Below are 20889 nucleotides of genomic sequence, written 5' to 3' on the forward strand. Positions count from 1 at the left end.
AGTGTAAATATAACCACAGCCAAGAATTAATTTATTGAAATAACTAGATATTTTTGCCCAAATGATTTTTGCAAACAACTACATCACAGTAGTAGGAAATTGAGGAAAAAAACTCTCATAAAGTTACCAGTACCCAGCAAGCTTTTAAATCTTATATATATATATATCTAATGCAGCCTATGCTTTAGTGAAAATCAGTGATAAGCGTACATTTGTTTGCCAACTGTGCTCTTTTACAGTTACTTTTTGCAGTTTTGGAATCGAAACTTATCATTTAAATGCCCAGATTGCAATTGTTTCCAAAATCGATGATAATGCATTTTACATTCATTGAAAAATATCAATGCATCTCATAAATTATAATAATTGTATAAAGTCTATAAACTGGTGACACTTCGAAACATAATGGTAAGGTTGATTTTCCCAAATAACTTGACATTTTTGCCCAAATTCGCGACGTTTTTTTTTCAGCGGGGGAGCGACCGCCCCCCCATCTCCTACGGCTATGGAGAAGAATGATATAATGGTTTACTCCAGCATACTAAAAAGCGTCTTTTCTGGCTTTATTTGCCGCAACTTTCTAATACAAGGTTCTTTTTTTCAAAAGACATGTAACTTTAACAACAATGTCAGTCCGTTTGTCGTTCGGCATGTTTTTTCTTTTGACCTCCAAACCTTGTTAGAAAAAAATCACTGTCCACAAATAAGAACGATAATGTTTTAACAAGGACATTCGTGGTTCAGGAGCAGGACTGCTAAAACTATAATTTGGTTGGATAACAATGAAAGCTCCAGCCCCCACGAATAAGATACCATTTCCGCAAGTACAGGGAAACTACAAGAAGGTTCGTCCAGGAAAGAGGTTGCTTTCTAGCAGAAAGAAGTTTTCTAAAAGAAAACAAAACCCAGGACGGATGCAAACGCATTGTATCAAGATTGAACTCAAAAAATACAAGATATTTTCTTCCAGTTTCCGCCCCCCCCCCCCCCGCCCTCTTAAGATTCTGGGTCTTTAAAATCATCCCTGCCGGGTCCAAAAGACCCCTTGCCCCTTGTCAAATGGCAATGCAACTGACTAAAGGTCGTGGGAGAAGGTAGACTAAGAACATGGTCTGTTACAATGCTTCAAACTTCACTAGAATACAAAGTCCAAAACGTAAGGAGATTATCACAATGAACTAGTGTCATGTAATTCACCACAACAATACGTTGTATTTCATATACTGGTGGTGAAATTATGAAACTTTCTTACAAATGCAACCATGAATATTCAAGCCACCAATACACCGCACATCTTGTGGTTTAACGTTTTGTGACGCTTAATCGACGCAAATATTCAAATTTCTTTAACTTCTCTTTTACCTTTCCACAACAGCGGCACTTTCCTTCCATTTTCCTTCGATGTACCCAGTGATGGTGAACAATAAGGTTCTGGCAATCGATAAATATGCGCGTAAGTAAATAGCACACGTATGGAGGACACATCTGCACACACAAACCGAGGCCAAAAATAGCTTTATTTTATGTTAATACGTCACCAAATGACTGGTAATCTCGCCATTATCTGATTAGAAAATTAAAGATTAAAGCGCTTCTTTCAATGATTATTTTAGTGTTATTTGTCAATTTATTTAATGTCTAAGTACATAGAATAGATTCACAATTCCAAATTTTTATCAACATTGGATATAAATTATGATGATTTCAATAAATTCTAGCCCTGAAAAAGAAAAAAGTTTATTTGGTTTATGAGACTTTTTCTGAACCATAAGTTAAGTCCACGCCTTGTGGGGTCTTAAATTTTTATTTAAATTAAACTCGACCAAAGACCGAAAACAAACAACCAAACCTCTCTCATGCTCCGTGATGTTGACTCTCGGAAAGTGACTTTGCATTGGAAGCCTATCTACAAAATGCAAGAACCATATGAACATTGAACAACACACGACCAACAGACAATCATATATAAGCTTGGTACGAAGATACGCCAGAAAATTCAAGCAATGACGAGGCATTTATCCGACCATGACTCAACATGGTTTCAAGAAAACAAAACACGCGAAGGTTTTCAGCTATACTGTATTTGGTTCAATTTGCTTATTGTTGTTCGGCAAAGCAACTTCTTCACAAAATGGTATTTGATCCTGCTTCAACAGTAAACAAACAGAAATGTGCAGTTTTCTATGTTATCGTTTCAGTGCACAAGTCTGCATATTAGAATTCAACGGTGTTTTGTTGATAATAAAAACGTGAATACAAAACGTTTGAAAACCACGCAATAGACTCGTAAAGTTTTAAGGTGATCAAAACACAACTAAAGGTCAAACCAACTCCGACGTTATGACGTCAGCAGATTTAAAAAGTTTCTGTTGATTTTCGACTTTTTGCTTTCAGAGTAACACGTTTATCGTCAAATTAACGTTTTATACCATAATCGCAACGTTTTCTGCAAAAAAAATTATCGTAATGCCAGCGGCCAAGTCTAATTTAAGAAGCAGGTATGTTGCTGCACGTCAGAAGAATACAGCACAGACTGTCAATCAAGCCACTCTCAGTTTCCCGTTGAGGACAGCCACCTTATGATTAACTTATTTTTGGACTTGCTCAGCTGCAAAATCGATGCTAGCACAAAGTAGGAAGCAAATGGCCTGTCAAATATAACAAAGAAAAACCAATTTAAAAATCAGGCTTCCGAAAATCTAATAATTCCTAATCAAACACAATATCGCACAGCTGCCAGTTAAATGTGTGGATTGAGAAGAAAAATTTGAATACAACAAAATTTTTGAAAGGTAGCATAGGCAAAAGCGGCTGGCCAGTGAAAATTAAGTCCAATCCTAATTTTTAGCTGATTGCTGAGTTAGCTTTCAACTGCATGATCTTGGTTCGACGACACCCATAAATGGTTGTTAAATTAAACCTCGAGTTTAGGTGGGGCTTCGGTAGCCTACTGAATTTTAAAAAATCCACTTGTGTTTTATTTCTTCTTTACTATTTTTATTTACTTGCGTTACTTCTGACTGTGTCAAATCTGGCGTGTGACAAACACAGCAGTACATTGGAGACAGGTTCAAAACAAAATTTAATTTCCAAACCAATGTCAACACAAAAAACAATCATCCTTTTTAACCTTCACCAGTTGCGGATAGCAAGCATCGTGCACCACGATGTGACAGCCGTTGCATTTCTTCCGCGGTCCAGATTTCTGCAACAAAGTGAAACACAAAATAAATTCTACTCATCCGAGTAAATATATTGCACAACACAGGACTTTGTATTGTTGATAGTTCAGTGCTCAAGTCCTACCAGATATAAATAACTTCTTTTTTCCAGTAGTGTCAGAGAAAGTAAATCAAAACAGGATAGGTAGAATAAGAGCTACATCTAAAAATATATTCCAGGTGACTTGTTTGCAAAGATCGTTATAAAGGTTGAGTAGCGGTGGTACGGTGTAACTATAGAGATCTATATACATGAACCTTGACAACGTGCAAACTGGAGGCCTGACTGAAGGTGGATGTACTTACGATTTTGAATTCTAAGCTAAACTTACTTTATACCTCTTTAAAGTGAAAGTTTTGACTGAGAATTAAAATTGCCAAAGTGTGATCACTAAATCTCAAATCACTGCAAAACTTTTTGATTGTTACGTTAAAAAATGACAAATCTTTCCCAATTACCAGTGTTGCCAGACGATTTTTTGGATTTCCAGCACAAGTGCCAAAATCTAGTCCGTTATATGAATGGTAACAATAACACAAAAGTAACTCAAAATCACACAAAATATACAAAAGGACTATATTTATTAATTAATACTCAAACTTTTAACTTATACTAGCAATTTTGGCTACTAACAGATCGGCCTTCAGTCAAATTTTAAGCTGCACGTTGTCATGGCCTGTGCATAAAAGTCACCATGGGTGTAACAAAGCCAGAATATCAGTCATTTTTTGCAATAATTCAACGTTGATTGATGTGATGGCTGGGGCAAAAGTAATGCTTACTCAAAAATTACAAATTATCTAATTTAATGCATGTGTGAGTAAACTCGTTTGCTCCAGATGAACACCTAATATTAAGAAATATGCCAATGTGTAAACTGTCCCCTACACCAACCACGGCTCACCATCGCACCTCAGGGTGAGTCAGACTTGTGTGTCAACATTTCTACCTACATGACGCCTTTCCGCTTCAAACAAGAGAGTGAATTTCAAGCGAACTTTTATCTGGAGCTTTTTTGTGAAAGATACGCAAGAATGTAATGACGTGTTATGAAAGCTAAAGCAAAAATGAAACGTAGAATGATGCTGTTAAATAGAAATGACCGAATACACGATCACATTGGAACGTCATGAATATGACAATGGCATATCGTGTCGGAAAACAACTGCGTAAAGCAAAACATCAAAACCAAGATATGTAAAATAAGATTATAAATTATGGAATTAGGAACAAGGCAAGACAAAGAATTTTATCATTACAGGCAGATGGGGTTACTTGTAGAAATTGTTGTTGAATCTATTTATTGTTAAACATCAGTTTCTTTTAAAACGAAACCTTTTTTATGACAAATTGTCTTTAACTTGGAAAGTTAACGTGTGTGATTGGACATCTTCTTGATACAGGGTTTCCCAACTCAAAACTTTAAAAATAATTGCTAACAGATGGCGCCAACAATAACGGCTCATTTACCAAACAATGTTGTTCTCCAACGTAGCACAAGTCGCCCGACGCATTGCTAGGGGACCAAATGTGTTGGTTGCAAACTGCCGATTCCTGCAGCGTGTAAAAACAATGGATTGAAAGCTACTGTGCAAAGAGTAATCTAAAAAAAAACGCAGAAAGTAATTCTACATGTCTACTTTGAATAGCAGAACAACAACGACCCAGCTAGCACTTTCGCTGACTTAGAAAGTGGCAACATCATAAAAAAAAAGTTCCTTTGCAAAAGATAAGTTCAGACGACGCAAAAACAAGAAGGTTGTCAGTGTTTAAATTCACTGTAAAAACGTTTCTTCGGCGTCTACTGTAGAGTGTCAAAACAATGTACAGTGTTTTTTTAGGCAAAAAAAACAAACTTAAAATGAAGCTTCACATACCGACCAGTCAATTTCGGTTAAATACTCAATGGCTTTTCGTTGCACGATGGGTGATGCTCCTCCGCCAACATCCAGTTCATTCATGTTGTAACCCGCTTTTTGGATCGCTTTTCTGCAACCAAAAATAGCCAATGACAAGAATTGAAAAAGTGGTTCACGAGATAGTCAGTTATTTCAAGATTTTGAATCGATATTTAATTGACCAGGAAATGCTCAAGTCTGTAAAGATAGTTGATATACAACTCGTTGATCTCGAAACAATCCAAACAAGTGGTTTCTAAACTAGATCAGAACCCGTAAGAGTCCACGAAGCAGTTTCAAGTAGTCCGTGAAAACATCTGCAAGACCATTTCGCTGGTTACCTTGTGCGTTTAAGGGGTGAAGCTGTTAGCATTAAAGGGTAAAACTGCAGGCATTAAAGAGTGAAACTGTAGGCATTAAGGGGTGAAACTGTGGTCTATGTCATTTTAACGTCTATTGACTTGATGACAAAAAATTGTTAATAAAATTGCAAGGGATCCGTTGTAAATTTTTCAAAGTTTTAAAACCACTGCTTTAAAGCAGAAAATATACCTTAAAAAATTAACTGATAAAGTACTACCAAAGTAGGAGGGGTGCAAGATTCTGGTGGTATCATTACAAAATTATATGAGGGATAAAAATGCAATTGAAACGCGTAGTTTTAACATACTCCAAGCTTTTTCGGATACGTATTTGCTGAACTGTGAGCTTCTTTTCGTCTTTTGGTTGTCGATGATAGTTTCCTAGAATAGACCAATCACTAGCCTTGTGACGAAGAAACCCTTTCATGTTGTGTGTATAGCAGCACCAGCTGTCCTTAGTTGAGCTGTTAGACGATATTGACTTCAGACGGGGAGAAATAGACGAGGAAGTGCTGAGGCTTCGGTACGTTGAAGGAAAAGTGACCGCACTTCGGCGCCTCTCAAGCCGGGCGACCGCCAAATCTGATTCCGATATCACCGGATTGCTCCGGCTTCGTTTATAGACAACCGGCACAGTATCGCCAGACACGGTCTGTTTGAAAGTGACTGATGACCTCCGTTGTTGCTGTTGTCTCTCGTTGACGCGGTCAATGTATGAAGATAAAACTTCAGTGGTGTCCCTTCGCCGAAGGGAGCTCTTGCGCGTGATACTGTCTTTTGACATCTCTGAAAAATGTTCTTTACTCTTCGGTGATGACAGATGCAATCAACAATAAAAAGCAGTGGATTGAAACAAAGACACTACAGTATATTTTCAAGCAAATACAAACATTTGTGAAAAGCGGAGTCACCAAAAAATGATCAACCTGACAAGAGTTTAACAAAACAAAATTCACCATGAAGTTGAACTACAAAAAATACTGCAAGTTTTAGGAGCAACTGCACGGATTACTAAACAAATGTTCCTTGAGTCCTCTACAAGTCAGCAGTTGTGAACTGAGCAAGCGACAACTGAGCAAGTGACAACTCAGGTAGCAACATTTGAGCAAGTGGCTGAAGTTGGGAAGTGATGAAACTGAGCAAGTAACAATTGAGCAAGCCGAAACTTGGCATGTTACAAGTCAGCAAAATAAGTTTGACAAGCGATGCCCAAGCAAGTCCGGCGTGAGCACACAAATCTCATTTGCCGACTTGGCAGTAGCTGAAATGTACTTGCTGAGTTGAAGCGCTTACTGAGTTGTCGCATGCCGAGTGGTCCGACGACCATGTTCCTTCTCTGCTTATGCAATAGGCCAACACGCGCACTGAAAGTTAACGTCAATATTCAATTGCTTGCAACCTAGCCAAGTCAAATGAACCTAACTTCCTAGCTAATACATCGTTCTAACGTTGCCAGACGATGAATGATGTAAAAAAGGGCAAATTCTGCTACATGGTATGCACATTTCTACACACAGCTACGGTGATATTCCGTTTAGCCTGCCTGTAAGTATAATCCTTCTCAAGACCTTCAAAAATACATAGTCATGCCAATGTACTGTAGTTAGCGCTGAGCTCAGTGGCGCCATTGAACACAATTTCAAACTAGCAACCCAGTCTTTTTTAGCACAGACTCAACGTCTGCAGACGTTGCATCAACGCGAAAAAGAACTGGTTTGCTGGTTGGATTATTCAACCCAATTAGTTTATTGTCAATCCTTCTTCATTAACTCATTCTTATAATTCTTTCTTAACTATCGAAAGCTAGGAAACACTGTGTTGAGTAGCCCTGGGTTGAATAACTTTGGGTTGAGTAACTTTGGGTTGAGTAACTTTGGGTTGAGTAACTTTGGGTTGAGTAACTTTGGGTTGAGTAACTTTGAGTTGAGTAACTTTGAGTTGAGTCACTTTGGGTTGAATAACTTTGGGTTAAATAACTTTTGGTTGAGTAACTTTGGGTTGAACAATTTTGGGTTGAGTAGCTTTGGGAACTTGAGTAACTTTGGGTTGAATAATTTTGGGTTGAGTAACTTTGGGTTGAATAATTTTGGGTTGAGTAACTTTGGGTTAAATAACTCTTAGTCTCAAGGTTCAAAGTTACAGAAAGACAACGAATCAACTCAACACATCAGAATAGGTAAGCCTGCTTGAACCTTGCCCTTGGGGTAGGAGTCTGGGAAAGTTACGAGCTAACGACTTATGCTGCGACTCCAATGACTTCAACTAAAAAATAAGGAAAATAATCAAAAGACAAAGTTTGCTGCCAAACTTCACATTGCACACTAGACCGGTTATACATTTTAAGAAAAACGATAAACAAACCTATCTTCCGGGCAGTAAACAGTCAACACTGTCTAAATTAGAAAACGGGAAATCGTAAAGAAGCCTTGAATAAGGTGTGTTTTCTCATATAACGCTGTAGCCATTGCAGATACGCAGTTACGCACTGTTCACAGAGCTTAACAAAAAAAATAGAGTATTGAAAATTTAAGTAGGCTACAGCCAAGTTGACGCACCAGAGCAGGTCACATTATCACCCTGAAAAGCAGGGTTGAGAAAAACCCGGGTTTTTTTAAAAAAGCCCAACCCGCCCGGGTTTTTTTAAAAAAACCCGGGTTTTTTTGGGTTTTATTGGGTTTTTTAAAAAAGATGCAAAAAAGGTAGATTCATGCTTATTTCACCTCAAAACTACTTTTTACGAATGAAGTGCCTTTCACTCACAGTACATGCTTGCATAACTCAATAAAATAATGCACTAGGGCCTGTAGTTGCTTGAATGTTGCATCATCTATTAATTTCAAGATCAAGTTGGATGTTGCATCATCCACTGATTTCTATACCAAGTTGATGCTACTGTGGTAGAAATCACATTATTGCATCATTTGCTTTAGATTTGAAGGCAAGGAGCGTTTATGCCATCATATTTAATATTTATTTTTATTTATTATTATTTTTATCATATTTATTTTTTATCATTTATATATATATATATATATTATATATAGTGATGGATGAGCAATTGAGCGATTACGTGGCCTATGGCCACTTAGGCAAATGCTCTGAAACAGCCATGCGTTAGAATCCAGAACTGTAATTGGTAAATAGCCTCCTAAAGTGCATTTCACATCATATACAGACTACAGTAGAGTAGTACTTTCACCAGTTTAACTATAAGGCCTTTTTGCATAAATGAGTTTTAGTGTAGTGTACACAAAGTGACATTACTTGATGTTTGTGTACTGTACTGTACAGTGTACAATATCCACTGCGTTTTCAGTTTATTCTTGGAAATTTACTTCACAATCACATCTAGGGGTGTTCAATGTCGATTTGATTTCAATTAAGGTGATATTCGAAATTCATTTTCGTATCAGGCATATTCGAAATTATAGCTGTCCTTTCGGCTGAACGCGGTTGAAAGTAACGCGAGTGGCGTGAAATCTGTCTTGTCGCATTTTGCAAGCAAAAAAAGACTTCGACGCATGCGCATCGCCGATCACGTGACTATCACACGCTCTCGCGGGTCCAACGGCCAGTCCTGCACATGTGCATTGAGAAAAGTCGTGCGCAATGTCGTTGTCTTCCACGCGCGTGCAGCCAACGGGAGGTGTCAGTTCTTCCGATTCCGATAGCCCCGACGTTGAGCCAACACAGGCGATGAGCGAAGACGTCAGACCACTCTGACGGAACTCTTCTCCATGGGCAGGGTCCAGATGGAAGACTCCAACAACAGTGATGATGATGAAATCAGCTCAATCTCAAACGAGATTTCCTATTTTATGAAGCAGAAGCTTGCTTTTAGGCAAGCTGATCCGCTTTCCTGTTGGAAAGCAAACGAAGGCGAGCTACCGCTGCTGAAAAAGCTAGCCGAGAAGGTGTTTGTGACCCCAGCGACCTCGGCTCCAGCGGAGCAACGTTTTCAAAAGCTGGCCTGACCGTCACGAAGCTGAGATCCCGACTGACGGGTGACCATGTCGATCAGCTTGTGTTCTTAAACACCAATATGGGCCTGGAGCTGTAGACGTTATTTTGTATTCTTTTTTCGCAAATTTTCATGGCGTTTTTTCGTGTTTTCTAGCGAATTTTCATAGCGTTTCTTTTAATAAAATCATATTTTGCAGCGTGGTGAATAGTTGTGATATTCGAAATCGAAATTCGGAAATCGAAAATAAATTGAATTTCGAATTCCGAATATTCAAATAATCGAAATTGAACACCCCTAAATTCACATCCTTAAGTCCTAATGTAAAGTTTGTTTTAAGTGCCTTGTAGTGTTTTTGTTCATTTTTTTAATTTTCTAATAAAAACTGGACAAATATGATGCTCTGGGTTTTTTTATGGGTTTTTTTGGGTTTTTTTAAGTGGGTTTTATCAAAAAAACCCACCCGGGTTTTTTTGGGTCGGGTAAAATACCAACAACCCTGCTGAAAAGTACAAACCCTGATTCAGCTGAACGCAGCTGAACACACACACACAAGTTTGAGCAGATGACTTCCTATACATTTCCCACCAAGTGTCAAAATATTAAATATCGTATGGAATTTTCTGATGTTTACTTGAAAAACAATGACAATATGACGACAAAGGTTCACACACCATCCAAAACCATGTGATTTTTGTGTGTGAGATGGAATAACATGTTCTAATAGTCCGCCAGTCTAACTCCAGTTGCAAATACTGCATACCAATTGAATGCACATCAGATCTCCCAAAAAGTTTCAAGCAGAGCCGTTGTTTAAATAACAATTTAGGCCCTGTACTAATAAGATCTTCGGGTCTCACATCAAGGCACTTCTAAGAACAACGCACTATATCCAAAGAATACGAGGTGATTTCTTCAGATTCCCGGGCCCCTTGAAAAGGTTACAGGCCGCTAAAATTGACCCGGGTCCGGGTCCAAAACCACTCCCTGAACCTCTCTGTTAACGCTGCTGGTATCAAGTGTAGAGTTTAGTTGTGGTTGGTTGGTTTTGAATCTTTATCCTCGGACTGACAAAGCCTTGATTGGTTATTCCTGGTAGTTTCGCATACTTGTAGAGGCAATGGACTTACCCTTGCTACAATTCCTTGCTACTTTTCCTTGCTGCCACATACCATTCATCATCTTAAAACGCTTTTCGAAAATTGCAAATTGAAAAGGAAGTAAACATGACGTTTTTTTGTTTGGACAGTATCAAGGTCCAAGAACGTTAAGGTTTTGACGAGGGACATTACATTATGGGACGCGCAACTCCGCTTAGAAGGGTCAATTGTCAATTTGATATTTTTTTACGTCTTGCTACAAGCTTGCTTTCAACAAAAAACCTTCAATTACTTAAAAACTAACTTCACTAGCCTTAAAGCAGAGAAAAGTGAACGATAAAATACAAATCGGAAACGACCGCAAAGGTTGATAACGAATTAAGAATTTTCACACTAGAAATAACCTTAGCTTAGAGCCGTAGACTGAGATACATTTTAAGTTTCAAAACATCCTTTGGAAATATTTTGTATCAACAAACTAACAAGCTTGTATTATAAAAGCAAGAAAAGTTTTGCTTCAACTTGTTTGCGTTGCTTTGTCAACAAACTTGTCACTCAATGAGTGTTGAGATAAATTAATAATTAATTGTTTGACTTTCAAAAAAGTTTTAAAAGTAAACACTAATTTACAGAAATTCCTAAACTGAGGTGGCTTTTGCTTATGAGGTACAGTAACGTTATTCCATCCAGGCGCTACAGTCATTGGACTGTGTTGCTATGAAGAGCTGTGAGATCAGCATTTCCATCTCGAGATCGATAGACAAAGCCGAGATGACTGATTTGTTGTGTGATCTGGGGGTCTGGTCCAAATACACAATTACACATGCTAGCGATTCGGCAAGGCCCTATTGAAACAGATTGCTGCTAAAACGGTCTACCTTCGTGAGAAGACAGTTAAGCTTTGTCACGTCTTTTCTGTAAAAAGCTTTCAGAAGGAGCCGAAAAAAATCGTCCATGTTTTCAGCTATATCTAACTACGTTTTCGTCACTTAACAATGAACTCGTGCAATGCAACACCAATGTGAACCACAAGCACAAATGACGACTTTGAAACAATGCCGCTAACCGATTTCTTAGCAAAATCCGTCATTTTTGCATGAATTCAACGTGTGCAGACGTTAAATCAATGTAAAAATGACTGATTTTGCTGTCTGGGGCGTGTTCCCGCTCTCCCTTACTCGTACATGTGAAATTGACTTTTCTAAACTCGCTAACAAAAAGGACACAATCTGAGATTTTTAAAGGTGCACTGCAACGAAAATACATAGCTTTTGTATTTGTAGATCTTTCTGAAATAAAACGTTTTTCAACAATTTTTTTATTTTTTGTGTTACCATTAATTAAAAAACCTAAAAAAAACTTTTTTGAATTGAATGATTCTGATTGGTCAAAATTTTTGATGACGTCATTGGCTGGCAAAGCGGCATCCAAGGTCTATTGTTTTGCGTACAAACACAAGGAACAAATCGCGTAGGCTACCGAAACAGCAAACAATTTTGTGCTAAGGGAGTTTTTACACCCTTAAAATGGTGGCTACTTGTATGGCTCCCGGTTGTACTAACCAGGAAATCGTCAAATCTTTCATCGTTTACCTCTGAATAATGACGACAAGCTGAAGAAATGGATCTCAGCAATGAAACTCAAAAACCCACCTGTAAACAAGCACTGCCGTGTGTGCAGCAATCATTTTCTGGCCAGCGATTATTAACGCGATCTACAGGCAGAGCTACAAGGCACCAAGTCCAAACGCCTGCTCATCCCTGAAGCTGTTTCTTCTGTCTTTGATTTTTCAAGATATGTGAAAGCCACTGTCAATACAGTAGCCTACCCACAAAACTCGATCGACCTAGGTACAGATCTGTGAGTACGATCGGGCGTTTGGATCGAATAGCAAAGCGAGAAAACAACAAAACTTTGAAACAGGTCAGTAAGACAATAAAACATTGGCAGGGTAGGCAAAGGCATATTAGGCAACTCTGAATACATAGGCTACTTTTAGTTGATATAAACCACTTGGTTCAAGCAAATTATTTTCCTGCATTTTTTTCAATGCAAATTTTCCATCCAACTGCTGTCTGAACTGGTGTTGTCAGAGCACGAATCAAAATGATGTTCTTCGCTGTCAAGTCGCCGTCTTTTTGATTCAAAGAGAAATCCTTGTCTTGTTTCAGACATCTTGTTTATGCTCAATATGCAATGACCTATGCGACGTTTCTAAGGCAAATGCATGAAGCTGTTTACTTGGTTGCCAGCCGATGACGTCACAAGACACATAGCGCTATCAGGTGGCCGATTTTCATTTGGTTATATCTCCCAAACAAAAAGGCATATCAAACAAAATTTTCGAAAAATATAATATTTAAACACTAAAGAATCACCAAAAAAATTTTAATTTTTCATTTCAGGTCCCCTTTAAGTGTGAAACTGGTCTGAGTTGTGTATTATCTGCCACAAGCCTCGAATTTAACTTTTCGTTTAAAAAAAAAAACAGCTTAATCCTCAATTATCTTGATTTTGCAATTAAGTGAGACGTTGATTTTATACAGTCAAATGGGACGAGTCTAGAAAAGTTTAAAAACCCTGCTATACTAGATCTGCATTATTTCAGTTCAAAAATAAACAATCAATATTCTCACAACCTTGACAGCAGACAACGTATTCTTTTTAGTTCTCACCCAGACAGCAAAATCTCATCAAGTTCAACCAGTTCTCATCAATCTCAACCAGTTCTCACCAATCTCAACCAGTTCTCACCAAGACGTTTAATCAAAGTAAAAATGACGGATTTTGCTATGTGGGCAGCTTATTGCTATTGAAGTTTTTTTCTGCTCAAGTTATCTTCTTATCTTGATCATAGGTCTACATCAAAGTTGGATTAATTACAGTTTTCAGTTCAATTACGTTACAATTACACTATCAACATTTTTAATTACTGTACAATTACATTGTTCTGAAATTTTCAAATTGCAATTTACTTCCAAATGAAATTACATATACGTTTCGACTACAAAAATTAAACGTTTTATAATTTACGTTCATCGATGATATTTGAGAGTTTGATTTTATTAAAAACAAGTAGAATTGTATTTGATAACGATTAAGTTGCAATGTACAGCAGAAGTCCTTTTTGAACCGCAACTAGCAGCTCAACAAAAGTACTGATATCATGCGTGCAACTTGCCAGATGTAATTGTAATTTGAACCATTTTTTGGGGGGATTACGATTACACAACAAAAATTGTCAATTACAATTATAATTACAATAACGTGAAAATGTGTAATTAATTAGATCCAACTCCGGTTTACTTTTCACTATTTATATCTTTATTAGCCCCAATACCATCAACCACTACTACTACTAATAAAGCTGACAGAATATCTTTGCTCAGCTAATAAACTAGCAAAGAAACTTTTCCCTCACGTTACTTAGAATATCTTTGATTCTAAAATCTTGAATACGTATCATAACCTTGTAACAGTTGTGATGGCTCAACCTTTTTTCGACAGTTTTGCATTCCTAATTATACTCAGAAGTAGAATATGATACTATGACCGGAAATGACACAAAATGCAAGTTTAGAATTTATTCAGCATTGGAAAATAACAGAATTTCTCAACCTGCCATCTACTGCCCTGCTATCTTGCAAATCTCTACTTACAGTACTACCAAATCTTATAATAGAGGCGAGCCACAAATACAAAACGATAACCTAACTCAACGATTTCGATAAGGTTCACTGCTGCAGGCTATCTCGCAACACATTGCGCCCGTTTGCTTCACATTAACGACTCACGTCAATGTAAGAAAGGCATAGCCCCCAACCTTTAATAGCGTCTTTTAACAAAGAGAATTACTGCAACAAGGGATGCGTGGTGGTTCTCTTAACGTTTGACGTTGAAACAAGCTAAGACACAGATTGTTTGCCCATGTAGATTGCTGAGAATTGGTCTGTTCTACTTTCTCAAAAAACCGTGAGAAATATCTCCTTGATTTCATCATTCATTCCTCAAACTATGCGTAAAACCTTGAAATAAAGCTATCAATGTACGTGCACTGCACAAAGCATTAAAAACTTCAACTCTCACTGCTTTCACTAGCCTTTGCCTACCCACAATGGCACTGACCTTGTTAACTGGCTTGAAGTCAGGGTGGCATCTACTGATCTCACCTCAGACTTAACTTGGTTAGTTAAAAACATAGCAATGAAAACATATGTTAATGTTGAAGCAATGATGCTACAATAGTATGCATCTTTGTAGTAGCATCTTTGTAGCATCTTAGTAGTAGCATCTTTGTAGTAACTTTAATAGTAGCATCTTTGTAGCAATGATGCTACAAAGATGCTACAATAATGTTAACGGCTTCTGTCGTGTCACTAACTCAAGAAGTGGCCATACCGCCCCGACCTTCCAGCAGTTGTACTATAGTTGACATCCGGTCAACCAAGCAGCAAAGTTAAAACGTGACATCTGTATATTAAACTGCTTACGGCTCCGGATACACCTACACAGAGGAACAAGCAATGTTAAAGCACATTACCTTTTATTAATAACAGTGAATGACAAACCTTCCGTATTGAAGCTAATTATTTTCATCGTAGAGCCGAAGGTCTATCCTTTTACTACCCTAGATTTCTTTTCAGTCTTTGTGCTCTCTCCAGCAATATCTGGAGCGTGGTGGCTGCATTGTCCTAAAAGCTGACGTTTCAATAAAAATGACAGCCACTTTCAAAACATGCGCCAGCTAGTTTCATAGCAAAACCTGGTAGCATTCACCAAACGCCTTTTAAATACGGCCTTTCACTTCTGCTTGCAAAAACTTTAGAAAAACTTAATAAAGGATAACCTGCAGGCAGGCGAAGGCTTCATCTCTGCCATCGTGACATTACATCAATGATAAATCAAAACCCCTTCACTTCCGCTGTATCATCGCAGCGCAGTTTCTGCAAACTAAATAGTGCTTAAAGGTTAAACGCCTGAAAAGCCATTGAACCTGACACGTTTTTCTTCGACCAAACTCGCTTCTAAAGAGTTAAATATTATTCTGCATACATTTTTACGTTGAATCGATGTAAAAAAGACAAAGGATAAAAAGTGTTTCACAAGCAGTTCGGTATACGCAAAACGTGTACTGCACTGACGGTTTTTGAAGCAATCTTTTGAGCATGCTCAAGAGAGAAACGTCTCAGAAATACTTTTGCCACTTTTTTGCTCCTTGTTTATTTTACGTCAGTTCTAGTGGCGTGTGCGATAAATAACACTGCGTGCGTCACGAATACACGACTTTCTATCGACCGCATCAATAACTGCAATTGCAGCAAAAACATTCAATGAATCGTAAGAGAATAAGTACGGTTTGTTGTAGAGTGTGGGCTAAGAAAGATAAGAAAAACTCAAACTCTTGTGTTAACTGTCTAAAAGGTAATTGTGTGTTTGGGTAATTGTGTACTTTCAAAGCCTAGGCATGCCCGATCGATGTGTGGTAAAAAAAATTGAATAAGGCAGCTTGGTATAGAAGGCTATCGATTTGAATTGGTTGCATGAGGTGACAAAAAAGAGACTGCCGCAATAAGTGTACTACAAGAAGAACATGTTGTGATTGTCATGCACAAAAGCACAGTGGGGTTGTTTTGGACTTGATTGCAGCTAGAATCAAGATAAATTACAGCAAACAATAATTATGCGTGATTGGAAGTGGTTATAAGCCAAAAAAGGCCACGCAGGTAAACAAACTTGTATGTGAGAATGATATCACAGAATGAAGTGCCACGACCTTTCACTATATTATGAAGGCGTCAATATAATTAATCAAAGAGCGTAAAAATGACTTGTGATTAAAGAAATGAAACCTATGCATATCAATTGATCAAACCGACTTGTGGCATTACTATAACATGTCCCCTTTTTTTATACGAGAAACAATTGATTTAATTTTGAAAGGTGTTTAACCCAGACAGCAAAATCCGTCATTTTTACATTGCAGATGTTGAGTCAACGTAAAAGTTACAAATTTCGCGGTCCAGGAATAATTTATCACAAACACTACGTGCCGTTCTCTGTCAATTGTCGCTATTCTTTACTGTAATATTTTTACATCAATAAGCTATCTACACTGGTTTGTTAAGGTCAGCATTTCATCGACTCCAATGACAGTCACTCAAGCTGTTCTCAGGTAATTGAAGCGAAACTAAGCACTTCGAAAAATGTGCGATTGGTCAGAGGGATGACAAGGCTTAGATACAAAGTGAAAATTTGTCAAATGGCTATTGCAGTCTACCCTGATAATACCTTTGTCAGCAAAAGTTGCCTCACTACCTCGTTTCAACGTCCAGTGACTGACACTTCTATGTGGGACATAGTGGCAAATAATGTGACTCAACCTATGGTAGCACTAACAGTCATGATACACCCGGTGAATGCTCACGTTGCAATTCTGCTACAACGCAAGTCGTTCTTCTGCGTAAGACATTAACATCACTGAGTAAACGCACCAAATCTAGTCCCAGGTTGCAAAAATTGTTCTGTTTATGCTGTCAGGCGAAAATAGCAACCTTTGCTAGCTGAGATCAAAAAGTCAGATTTCCATACTAACTAATATCCTTTTTTACATTGATTCAACATCTGCAGACGTTCCATCACTCAGTGCAAATATATAACAGATTTGCTGGCTGGCTACCAGCGGGAAAAATTGTCTTAAAGCACAGTGGAAATTTTTGAGATGGCAATTCAACACTAAAACCATCATGAAGCGAAGCTCACTCATCAGAAGTTGCCATTTTTGCATCGTATCATTGCGGCCAGCTCTAGAAAATGGTGACTTCTGCTGACGTGGACAACTGAACATATGTTCTCAACATCAGAGTTAGATGAATGACAGATGGCAAGAAAATTAAACTTGTGTATGCTGCTCTTGCGGTGAAACATTTCCAAAAAGCTCTTACCAGTACCAGGCCGCTATTGTAGTCTATTACACTTTTATATTGTCGCAATGAAATAGCATGGGTAGGTAGCCTACTTCAACCAGAGTTTGGGCATTTAAACTAGACAGATGCGATAGAAATATACCATAACTTAAAAATAAATTATTTAACCCATATTAGAGCCCACTACGATAATATTATATGTCAATACTGCTTTATTCGTTCCCACTTTTGCAATCATAGATAGTTTAGCTTGTTTTACAAATTTTTCATGGTGCAAGAATATTAAATCTTATTTCGTGTGGATGTTGTCAAAAAGTGAAAGTGTTGATTGCCTGTTGGGCATTGGGGTTGTGTTCTTTTATTTGAAGCCTGTGCCTTGTGAATTTTTGTTCAGCTGGAGTGACATCTTTCCTGCTGAAGTTTTATTAGACTAAACTATGGTAATTTCTTGCTTTATAGTCATTTGATTGGATTTCTTTATATTGCTACCGCTCGCTATCCTGCAATCTCCTCTTGTGACTACAATCCAGTTAGTCTACTGTAGTACAGCGTTTATCAACTTTTTTGAGTCACGGAACACTTTATGCATTAAAATAATCTTACGGAATACTAAATGAAGTTCTATAATAAACACAACAACAATTCATTCACTTTTATATTTTTCCAGTGCAATATTTGGGCCTGTTTGGATGATCACAAAGTTGATATTCAGGCAGGATTAGTAAATAGACAAACGCAAAGCTCTTGTGATCTTCGACCGGTGTTCCATGAAACACTTGTCAAACTAATTTAATTTCATGCGGAACTCCTGACAATCTTTCATGAAACATACCTCATAATACATAATAATGTGTGTGTGTAACAGATTCTTTTTGAATGTGACCTTCTGATGATCCTCCTTTTAGGGTGAAACAGGCTGTCAAAGGTTTAGAGACTAATAACTATATTTCATTAATTCGCTCTGCTTGGCTTTTTTCTTGGCATTGAGCACTTTTTGTAGTATTAATAGTATTTATTGTTTAATAATGTGTGTGTGTGCGTGTGTGCGTGTTATGGCGCTGCATCTATCGCAGATAGCCTATGTCAGGGGTGTCCAACCTTTTTGGCCAAAGGGCCACATGTAGTTTACGAATGGTTGCGCGGGCCACTTGAGTATTTACTGCTAATTTGTAATCTTAAAAATGACTGTCTGATAATTTCTAATTAAAACCCTCACACCCAAATTCTAATCTTAGAAATGTGTTTGTACATTTTATGGGTTATATAAGAGTGAAGTTGGTTTTAAAGTGGTTTAAAGGTTTTTAGTTGAAAGCAAGCCAGCAGCACAGCGTAAAAAATGTCAAATTAGCAATTGACCCATCTGATGTTGCCGGAACAGCGGAGTTGCGCGTCCCGTAATGTATTGTCCGGCTGTCCCTAGGTTCATCCACGAAAATCTTGCTCGCACAAGTAAGTGCTGCTGCATAATGATGTCACGAAAACTGCCAATCTATGAATCCTCTGATCTTTTTCTTAAGAAACAATTTTTTTTGTAAAATTCTAGCAATAGAAAGTTTTGAACTTCTATCGCTAAAAGCAAGAAATATTGCTGATTGACTGACTCTTGAAGCACCAGTACAGTACTATTGTGTGGAAAAGGGTGGACGTAAAAATGTAGAAAATGTGATGCGTAACAATGTGCATTGTGACACAATAAAATTAACTTGAACAGTTGCGCACCCCATGCACTAGGGATTATAGAGTAATAGAGAAAGAAAGCAAACAATAAATGCCAATTTATCGGAATGTAAGTTCGCCATAAATTACGTTGGCGATTAAGTTGATTATATATGTCATTTCGAAAAATATCACGCGGGCCACATGTGGCCCGCGGGCCACGGGTTGGACGCCCCTGGCCTATGTGTTGCTCCAAGCGCTTTACAAAGCAGAATGTGTCACTGCAGCCATATAGAGACGCAGTCGAGCTGTCGAGTACACTATTGCTCTGAGGTCATGATTTTGTAAAGTGCTAAGAAGGAATAAGATTTGGTACCATTTTTAAAAAGTCTTTGGTATGACCCGACAGGGCATTGAAGTCATGACCATTGGCCGTCGATTCAGAAGCGGATACACGAGAATGTTAGCAGCTTTGTTAGTCTATCTGTTTTTTCAGTGAGTGTACTCAGTTCTTACAAATTGTAGTTTGTATTTTCAAGACATTTAACAGTTGATTTGTTTTTTGTTTAGATGTATTAAGTTGTTTCCTGATGAGGGCAGAGAGCTTTGCCGAAAACGTTCGGGTTTAATATATTATGTTACTTTGTTAGTTTATTGTACTGTTTTTACAATAATCTCATACAATCAAATTAAGTGATTGTCCACCATTTGTCTAGTTCTGTACCTAATAAAAGACTTTACATTTTTAAAAATCTAACAACAAGAAAACAGAATAAAGAGTCAAAAACGAAAAAAACGAATCAAGTTTAATTAGTAAATGATATCTGATGAAAAGTTTGCTACTTTCAAACCCTTAAATACAATCGGAAATTGGAACAAACTTCGCAAAAAGACATCTTCCCTAACCGAAATAAAATATACTGTACAAAGTATTGCAAATGCAACGTAGTAATTAAAACAATTGTGAACGTGAGCCTACACTAATTAATATGGAACTTGAGTACACAGACTCATGATACCGCTGTAAATGTTACTTTGCAGATGTGACTGAGTTGCAAATCAATTATTATAGCCAGTGGAGGCTCGTGGTCTCAAAACATGGGGGGGCTGCATCAACCAGTAGGCTAACCTAATATAAATAATTATAAACAATCAATCAATCAATCATTTTATTTTTCGTCATTAACGCGTCCGGGACGAAAAAGATACTAACTGCAAAAATCGATATAAACCTACCAGCACGTTAGCGAACGGGAAAAGGTGGCAAAACCTTGAAAGGTTTAAAACGTGCCTGAATGAAAAATTATGTAGTAGGCTATATATCAGTAGTTAGCACGGCCACAAAACCAAAAAAAAACAAATAGCAAAAAATAAAACAAAAATAGAGAGAAGCAACCTGTACCGGACTGAGTTATAAATGCACTGAGTTAGGGTTAGTAACACAGTAACATGTTCTTTTAATTGGCTGTCGCTTAATGTTTTTATCATTTAAAGTAAACTTTTGATAATGGCTTGAATTTGGTCAAGTTTAGGTGGTCACCAGATGGAGCTAGTACTATTTTGGGACTTGGTATTAACTTAGTTGGTTAGATCTATGCTTGTGCTTTCCAACGATAGCAAATTTGTTGAAATTGAACAACAAATGAATAAATGGGAGACAATTTCCTTCAGGTGTTTTTCAGTGCATTTCCACCCCGTACTTCCTCCTTTATAGTAGTCCATTCCAACCTGTGTGATGTTTCATAACGTCATCATCCCAAAAGGACG

General features: G+C 37.7%; 1 protein-coding gene across 1 annotated transcript in view; it reads right to left on the reverse strand.

Annotated features, from left to right (window-relative positions):
- Nucleotides 1–20889, reverse strand: part of LOC145782717 (diacylglycerol kinase zeta-like) — a 72024-nt gene that overhangs the window by 26162 nt on the left and 24973 nt on the right. Inside the window, exons 6-10 of the mRNA XM_082594471.1 lie at nucleotides 5100–5211; nucleotides 4693–4776; nucleotides 3131–3205; nucleotides 1850–1906; nucleotides 1363–1431 (exon numbers count right to left, since the gene is read on the reverse strand). Coding sequence (XP_082450597.1) covers nucleotides 1363–1431; nucleotides 1850–1906; nucleotides 3131–3205; nucleotides 4693–4776; nucleotides 5100–5211 — 397 coding nt within the window. The remainder of the gene's footprint in view (nucleotides 1–1362; nucleotides 1432–1849; nucleotides 1907–3130; nucleotides 3206–4692; nucleotides 4777–5099; nucleotides 5212–20889) is intronic.

The sequence above is a fragment of the Aplidium turbinatum genome, chromosome 14 (assembly GCF_918807975.1).
Source record: "Aplidium turbinatum chromosome 14, kaAplTurb1.1, whole genome shotgun sequence".
Classification (NCBI taxonomy): Eukaryota; Metazoa; Chordata; class Ascidiacea; order Aplousobranchia; family Polyclinidae; genus Aplidium; species Aplidium turbinatum.